Source organism: Ceratina calcarata, unplaced genomic scaffold (assembly GCF_001652005.2).
Source record: "Ceratina calcarata isolate Rehan_Ccalc_2016 unplaced genomic scaffold, ASM165200v1 scaffold321.2, whole genome shotgun sequence".
NCBI classification, from domain to species: Eukaryota; Metazoa; Arthropoda; class Insecta; order Hymenoptera; family Apidae; genus Ceratina; species Ceratina calcarata.
In genome coordinates this window covers 335,114-344,128 of record NW_017154760.1, presented here as the reverse complement: position 1 = coordinate 344,128, position 9,015 = coordinate 335,114, and the positions used below count along the sequence as shown (strand labels likewise).

Sequence of the window (9,015 nt, the reverse complement as noted above, 5' to 3'; positions counted from 1 at the left end):
CTTTTTAGCACGTAGCTATTTATTATTAGCATTATTCTTCCGACGTCTGATTTCTTTTTAATTATAAGAAATGCGTTTTTTTAAGGTACATAAACTTTTGGGATTGACTGTATAGCCAATACATCTTTAAAGAAATGCATCCGACTTGAAACCTCGCGTATGTACGGCTTTGAAAGAACTAATCGTTCCTCGGTGAGAGGTGAAAAAAAGTGAACCGATCGAATCACTCGTTTCATAATTGCCGTGTCGAAGCTCGTTACGCAACCCGAAATTGGCGCGTCCAAAAAGTTTGGCACGTCGCGATCTCCGTGCAGCATAAATTTAAAAGGCAACATAAAGTAATCACATAAGGAAAATATAAGAGAGATAAATATTTCTGTACTAGGTAAGAGAGATAAATATTCTGTAGTTTCTAACATTATATTCTACCCTGAAGGGGTTGAGATAAAAGTGACCGCATCGATTTACGATTTTCCACGAAAGTAAAAGGCGGCGACGATCGAAACGACGCACCCAAGAGAGCGATAAAAATCCCCGAAACGAAGCGAAATCCGGAAGGAAGTATCAGCAAGAAAAGATCCAGAGAGAGAGAGAGAGAGAGAGAGAGACAAGAATTTATCCGAGTACGGTCGGAGTTCTCGCGAGAGGGTGGCGAAGGGTGTCAGGGACCTGTTTATATGGGCCACGGGATTCGACTCGGTAGACTATCATCTTACTGCTCCAAGGGTTGGACCCGTTCGTACGTTACCCCGGGAGAGGGTGAGACGCGCGTGGCAAGGAATGTCACTGTCCCGAAATTACCGAAGGGATGAAAGAGGGAGAGAAACGGGAGACTATTTGTTTCCCAACGGCCAAGCTGCCGGATACACACGACTGTTTGTGCTACCAGTTAAAGAAGCTTTAATGCCCGTATTTGTTTTATCTTTTCCCTTTTTACGAAGAAATTGGAACGTCAGACTTGGATCTTATGCAAATTCACAAATTCAGTCACTATATCTGTACGTCGATAGCAGTCTGGAAAGTAATAGAAATAACAGTTTGGATAAATATTGATCGTGACTGTTCCGAGTTATAAACGAGTCGTAGATTCCGCTAGTCTTGCGTCATAATTGTCAATGAGGCTGTTCTACTGTTTCGCGGAAGAAGTCGCCTCGTGGTAGAACTATACTAAAACCTATATTAAAACTGAAAAGTCGACGTGTCGTTCGGCACGTTTTCGCGACTGAGCCTGACGCAAATCGTAGCAACGCCTGGGACGCGGGTGAGGCGTTGCGTCAGAGTATCGTCTCCCGTCCTGGGGACAGCGAAAGGGATGGCCCTCCTAAAGACTGCTCCCCCGTTTCCATAAATCCGGTCGTAAAATCCGGGACCGCGGTAAAGTCGCCGATTGAGAGTATCTTCCGCAAGAGATCGATAACAAGAGTCTACATGCGAGCAAGGGTGAAAGACAATGTCACTTACCTTGTCGAGCCCGATTAACGGTGTCCTCAGCTGAAAAGAGTTTACAGAAAAACATCGCGTAATCTGATGCCGTGGAAAAACTGAACGCGTTTACGAGAGCCGTAAAGAGGCTTCCCTTTCATTAAAGTTCACGTTACACTCTTTTTTTTAATCGAGCAGAATCGTACAACTTCTTTTCACGACAAAATGTATCTCAGTGAGCAATTGAGAAATATAAACGATATAATTCTTGAACGATAGAATTTGTTTCAAAATTTTCTGTAAATTATAAAAAATCAATTTCATCGTATAAAACGTAGACACTTCAGATTATAACATATCACATGAAATAAACGTCGGATTATATTCAACATGCAACACAGAATAAAAGCAGAACGGAAGATACTCTCCGAAGATCATGCATATGGACGGGATACAGAATGAATTCGAGATCCTACCTTAGGATGTAATTGACGCATACGACGGATTGCGGTTTTTGCTGTTTGACACAGTGGATCAAAGTGGCTTGTGTGACTACCCAGGCGTATCCACCTCGTTTGCCAAGAAATCTGTAGGCTACCGTCTCGCACTGGCCCTTGCTGAATACTGAAACAAGGGAAGCGAAGGGTTAACGGTGTCAGAACGACTCCTGCTGTACCTTCCCGTTCTCGGTGCTATATAATGCCGCGGATCGCGCACTGCGCACGCTACGCATCCTGGATGACGAAAGTTTCGCGCCGTAATCGCCAATCCCTTTCTCCCTCCCTCATCAAATTTCTAGCACGTAGCGCACGTGAAATTTCGATTGCTGATGACGAAACGTTTATGGGAATTCATTAAGTATTATATATAATTTTACTGTAACATTTCTCAATGTTCGGGAATATTGGGTGGGCCAATTAAGAATTAAACAGACTTAGACAAATTTATATCTATCGCATTTTATGATGTCATGTCAGAATGCAATAGAAATGCGATTCAATACTGTCAGTTTTCTTAAGAACTCAGTAGAATGATTTGACACTTTTGTGGAGAATTCTGATACCGTTTATTAGATCGGTTTATCAGGTTTTCTCGGTGATCTGAACGATTCTACGAAGGTTCGCATTATCACGGCTCGCAGCACAACGGATCGCACATATCGTTGGTCCCAACGCGTAAAATCGAGAAAAAATGCGGGTTTAGGTTGAAAGGCCGATCAGAGAAGCTGATGCAGGACCCTAAGATTATCGAGTATTTACACAGGCGAGTTGGACTTGTAATAAAAATTTAGGACCATAAAATTAGTTTTCATATTAAAAAAACGGTTCGAGGTATTTTACGGGTGTGTTGCATCTTGCTTTGTGATCAATTCATGTAACGCAAAACTGCATTGTAAAAAAATGAGATTGACGTGATAAGAAAATTCGAGATCATCGTGAGATGGAATTAAGTCGGTCTTAACTCACACAGAAACGTCATCCCCCTAAGAGTTCTAATACGGGATTAGTGTCCTTGAAGTTCTTTCCTTTATGGTGTCGTTCACCCGGTCCGGCAAGCCCATTCGAGCCAGAATCCCCACCCACCCACAGCCTAACTTTTCTTCCTCGACGGCTAACGTCCGATCGATGCGAGCTCACAACTTTCTTCCGTGTCAGATGCATAGCATTACGAGAAAAAGAGACTAGAATCCCGTACGAAATGAGGTCACGCGTGACGTTTAAATCCAATAACGATATAAGAGTGAAAATAAATTATTTAATCTGCTTTGTTTTCAAACTTCGATGCGGCACGGGAATCGTGCGCGTGCAAATAAAACGTTGGCGGTCAGCGTCGAAAATAGCGAGTGGGTCCCGCGAACGATTTATTCAAGTGACAGTCAATTGGCATCTACTCACGTGATTTAAAAGACTTGTCCATGGCGAAATTGTCGAGGGCGTGATAGAACTCGAAAACCGATTGTCCCATCAGCTCTTCGCTGTTCCAGCCCAGATATTCGGCCAACCTGAGACAGGCGAAACCAGATTTTTAATACTCGTACATAGAGCTTAATTCGACGCGCTTTTAAGTATTCGTTAAACATACTCACTTTTCATCGGCGTAGGTGAATTTCATACTGAGACTGTGCTTTGAGAGGAATGTTTGACGTCCCAACGGTATCTCTATGTTACTTGGATGCGGTATAGGACAACCAAGTACCACCAAAGAGACTCCTGTGTCTCGTTCAATCATTTCGTCATCACTTCTGCAATCCTCCTCGTCGGTGTTCGAATTCGATACGGGATCGCGAACGTGCGCTAATCTACCGGTGCAATGGATCACCTAACACAAAATGATGATTTTCGTATTAAGATTCAGAGTTCTGTATTAACATTAAGAAAATTCATTTGAAACGAGGATTTATCGTTTACCTTGTAAGAAGCGCTTTTCAAGTTGACTTTTCTTCCTTTCCCGGTCAGCGTGCACTTGAATCTCAGGAAGAAACTGCAAACGCGCTTCTCGGTGATCTCGGATGGTTTGGTGGACAAGTATTCACGCAATTCCTCGTGATCGCATGGGTGGCTGTACTCGTACACGCTTTGACCCAGCATGTCCATCTGCGACAAATAAGAACAGAACTTTTGATCTTTCGATATTCTTTAGCAAAAGTTTTAGTTCGTGCAATTTGAAGTTTTGATTAAATTCTCAAATAAATTATTGAATAAAAGATGCACCTGAGAGACGCCAAGATAATCGCTGACATTCTCCGAGAGGTAAATGATACTCCCGTCGTTTGAAAGCACCAACATGAACCCGTTCATTGCCTTGGTAAACAACTCGTCCATCTGATTCGTCTCGGACTTGGCCAATGGGCCTGGGACTAAAAATAATTTGAAGAAAAAATGAAAGGAAATGTGAAAGTCGTAACACGTGTTGGAAACGATTATGTTACATCAACCTATTTCGATACTCACTTGAATCGACTACCGAACGCACTTTCAAATAGGCGATGGCTAGCCTCATAACGCTGGCCTTATCAAGGTGAGCTGCTTGTTCCGGTGCCACCGGAAGGGCGGCTGCCATCTCTGTGAAAATGTCTGTCTCTTTGCTTCGTCGACATCGTGCCGCGTCACGAGATTTTTCCTTCCTCTTCTCGTTACTCCTGAGAACAATCACAAAACCCTTCGTTTCTTAAATCAGTTTTACGAACGCACAGAGTATAGAACAAACGTTTGTTTGTCCATTAAACTACGTATATACATTCGCGTAATTCTAATTCTTTATTACAAGTAATATAAAGATCACATTAGGGATTGAAATCTGCGCATGAATTGTAATGATCGAAGTGGATTACCGAAGGATCGAGAACGAGACACCTGTTCCTTTTTTTCAGACTTTCATTACGTAACTGTACATAATTGAACAGCCGCGAAATCACGACGACGAAGTTAAGCAAAAATCGTGACCCTGGGGAAAATAAGAAACTATCTCGATTGCAAAATAGCATTAATAGACCAATAATGATTTGCCATTCGTACAGGCACAATTAACCCTGCCATTTACAACTGTTACATGAGTGTAATTGGTTGTATCTGGGTGGAACGGCGCGAATCTATCGGGCAAATGGTGAGATTTACATCAAACACGTTTGGTCACGTCCCGACTATCTCGAAAGGCTGTTATCTCCTCTAGAGCTGACCTTCGAACGGTGCTTTTTTCCGTTTCTTAAAAAATTCTGTCACATTCGTTTACCTAGTTCTACTTTGTACATAAACCATGATTCTCATCGAAATCAGAGTCTTATCAAAGATTGTGCACGCGTGTGCAACGGATTACATTACGAAAACGTCTTACGACGCGTTCAGCATCGTTCCCGTATCGTCATCGTTCGCATTTTTCCCATTCCCAGCGAGATTCACTTAATTACAGTTTCGCGAGCTTAATCATTTCAATTAACGACGATAAAGAAGTTTTATCGGATCCAACGATGAAAACTGCGCGAGATACGAACATCTTTGATATTTAAATAGATAAGATCATCCCTGTTTTTCGATTCATCCCCTTTGAGTATTAAATCAACCATATGCTTCCGACCATATTAAATTCAACAAAAATACGGTTGAAATACGTCCTTCGATTCTACGTCTTTGTTTAAGTACAAAAGAAAATACGTTATAATTTTACCGACAAATTTTAGGAAAGCCTCTTGACTACCTGGCCCTTTAAATACGTTTTACGAACACCCATAAAGTCCGATGGTTTCTACCCCGGTGCCTGGCGAGCCTAGCACTTACAAATAATCCTCGAGAAGCTGCTCGTCCTCGGTGTACCCGTATTCGCAATACCCGTTCCCGAGGTTCTCGTACGCGCACGGTGGCAGAACGTTTTGCTCGTACGAATAGGTGGTATCGTACAAGGGGCAACGATCGCTCGCTGGGCACTGGAGCCATCGTTCCTCGGTGCAAAAAGCGAACGGTTGCGGGCAGCTGTTGCAAAACTGTCCGTTCAGCCACCCTTCGTCGCAAGGGAAATCCGTCCCGGTCGTCGGAAACCCAACCAATTGTTTGTCGTTCGGGTATGAGCCGTATCTCATCGGTCTGGCCCTCCTATTTGATCTGTCGACCCGCGGCAGGCAATTCGACTGAGATTTGTCGGCGTCGAAGTACAGAGCCAGGTCCTCGACGTCTATAGGGCCCAGTTGGCAATTCTTGGTACTGCCGGGCAAGCAATCCCGGAATTGGGTGCATTGGGTATCGACGAGAACCGAAGGTTCCGCGCAGGAAATAGAAACTTCATAAGGTGGCATTGTAGTGTTCGTGACTAAAGATCGGTCGTAGAAGGATCTTTCCTGCGTCGGATTGAACGGTCCGTAATTGAGGACCGGGGATTGTATCGGCTTATAGGCGAATCGGCAGGACGGCAGGGCTGGTTGCCTGGCGAACCAGTCAGAGCAACGACCCGATTCATTATCGATCGGCTGCACACGTGTCGCGGTCATCGCGCTTGATCCTTCACTAGAGAAAACACGTATTTCACGGAATACGGATATCACGCGTTTCCAGAAATTTCGATGACGTCTTAAAACGCTGGCGCCGTTCGGCCCTTCGCTCTCTTCCCGTTAGTCGACAACAGCGACGAAATAAAACTTTGGCCCGATTTTGCTTCCCCCTCCAGCATCGGTTCTCTTTTTCCTTCTCTCACTCCTTCGCTTCTGACCGCGTTCCTTTTTTATCTCCACGCGTGTTCCTCGCTTATTTCTTTTTCTATGCCGTTTCTTTCCACTCGGTAGCCACCGCGCGGCTCCGAACTGGCCTGCTCTTCCTTCGTTTTAAAGATCGACGCGTTATCTGGACAGTGGCTGGTTGTCAAACCGCATACACACGCATATACACAGAAACGGACACACTAACGTGATGCACAGCGTGGCTTCGTGCCACGATGTATCATCGGAACAGATGGAAGCCCGTGAAAGATTCCGGCCCGGTGAGCACCGCGCGACGCATTCCCGAAACGATACTTAGTCTCTTCTCTCAGAGAGAAATAATCAAATTTTCGCTCGGCGATTCGCGCGATACTAGAACCCGTGGACAGAGAGCCTTGTGTTGTCTTGCAACACTCGGTACGATGGCTATCTTCCAGCGATAACGATACTACCTATCGCGATACACGATAGACCAGTCTCCCTTGATTCCGTTCTCCAGCGAATCAAAGTCAATCTTCCAATTACATTCGCCTCCCCCCTAAACATCGAACCGACTCGGGCGAAACAAAAATTCGTCAAGAAAATATGATTTACGTCAACGGCCAGGGAATTCGTGATAATCAGATCGATTAAAGACAATGGGAGCAGGCTTACAAAGAAAAAGTGTTTACACAATTAAGATTGGATCGAATCTGCCGTTAGTAATTCAGGTGTTCCTTTTCGTGGCGAAAAACTGTACGTATTCGATACGCTTTCTCGCCAGCTCCGTGGGACCGTAGTCCGAAGGATCTAAAAGAGGAACAGGTGTCACGTGCAGATTGGCCTTGAGCAAGTGAACTACCGCGTGAATAAACGCGGAAGCGATACTCGGTCTTGACTATCGTTAATCGTCCAGTATCGTTTATGAAATAATTGAGACTAATGATAATCGTAAATACAATACTTATATAGTTTCGGTAGTTAAGATAAAAATAACATGATTCATGCAGTACATCGGTATACATGTTAAATGTGTAATTTCCATTTATTATGTACGACGTGTTCTGAATGGTCGAATACTTGTTGTGTACAGCTAGTAACAATGAAACTGAGCCAGCTCGGGTTTGTATTAGTTTCCCCTAGGAGGACAAAATTGACAACGAGTAATATGGCTGGAATTTATAGTCGTCTCTCAGTTCTCAACTGCTTGTTGTATATGTATGTGTTTCATGATACGCGATTGATGAAAAGTTTTACTTCATATTTTTTAAATTTTATTGAAGTGAGTAAGCCTACCACAATGACCGTAGATGCTTCAATGAAATTTAAAAAAATGTTAATCGTTTAAAAATACATCTTCGATTTTCATCAATCAAGTATCACGAAACTGAAATATGCAACAAGCAGTTGAAAATTAAGAAACGACTATAAATTCGGCTTTAAGAATCTGCGATTCCGATGTTCTGTATTTCCTGTTCCGACTTGACGTTCCACATTTTTACCAGCATCGCTGGGTATACAAAGTAGCCAATGACGATTTCCGTCGAAAATTCGTTCGGGCCTCTGAACTCGAGTACCGGTAAGCACTTTTAACCGTGACTCGATTAAAAGATCGAACACGGTGAAAAAGGGAGGCGGATTTTAATGGCTCTTTGTGGCGCGAATTACGGTGTCGCCTTCGTGCCGAAAATATTTATAACCTGTCCCGGTGAAATCTACGTCGCGTGTCATAAAAACGTAATCGACCCGTGGAACCGGCCTGGAATTCCTCGCCCCGAGAGCGTCCGCCCCTCCGCTCTCGCGTCGGCAGGAGGTCGTTCTCGATGCGCGAAATCGTTTTCATTCTGGCGCAAGTCAGTCAATCGCGTGTCAAGGTGAAGACCGATTTTTCATTAGAACTCGTGAATATTGATTGACGTGGTTAACGCGAAGTCCGTTGAGAATCGATTACCATTTTAATTCTACCGATCGTCGTCGAGCCTCTCGTTTCCTTTCGTTTCAGTATTTCAAACTCTCTGGATCGAACGTCGAATCTTTCGACGAGTTGCGGAAAAAAATAGCACGGCGCGACGCGGAGCCATCTCGTGGTTCTCGAGGATGTCCTGGTTGCCCTAGATCAAGTATTCGTCGTATATTTTTAAAAAGATCGGCCAGACGTGAGCCTCGGTCGATGTGATTCGTACGCGTCCGCGGAAAAAGAAAAGCCGCGGGGAAGGCGACGTATATCGGGGAAATCGAAGAAAAAAAATAGAACGCGCGATCGATGTCGAATAACAAGCGGTAGCGAATCGCTCGAGCAAAGAAAAACATCGTCGTCCGAGCGAGGAGCGAGAGAAAAAACCGCGGTGTAGTTGAACTCATCCGGAACTTAGGACAATCTCTGAGCATAGTGTACGATTTCCTTTTCTTGCCGGTCCCCAAGATCTCTTCTTGCC

The 9,015-nt window shown here is 44.1% G+C and overlaps 1 protein-coding gene across 2 annotated transcripts in view; it reads right to left on the bottom strand.

The window, feature by feature from the left end:
• Positions 1-9,015, bottom strand: part of sima (HIF-1 transcription factor component sima) — a 30,118-nt gene that overhangs the window by 17,438 nt on the left and 3,665 nt on the right. Inside the window, exons 1-7 of one of the 2 annotated variants that reach the window (XM_026813245.1) lie at positions 5,694-6,828; positions 4,374-4,561; positions 4,134-4,279; positions 3,831-4,016; positions 3,509-3,741; positions 3,318-3,424; positions 1,899-2,046 (exon numbers count right to left, since the gene is read on the bottom strand). In XM_026813245.1, the coding sequence (XP_026669046.1) occupies positions 1,899-2,046; positions 3,318-3,424; positions 3,509-3,741; positions 3,831-4,016; positions 4,134-4,279; positions 4,374-4,561; positions 5,694-6,397 (1,712 nt within the window). In that variant the 5' untranslated portion in view covers positions 6,398-6,828. Of the gene's footprint in view, positions 1-1,898; positions 2,047-3,317; positions 3,425-3,508; positions 3,742-3,830; positions 4,017-4,133; positions 4,280-4,373; positions 4,562-5,693; positions 6,829-9,015 lie in introns of those variants that run through there. The other variant, XM_018024050.2, reaches the window with a different exon arrangement.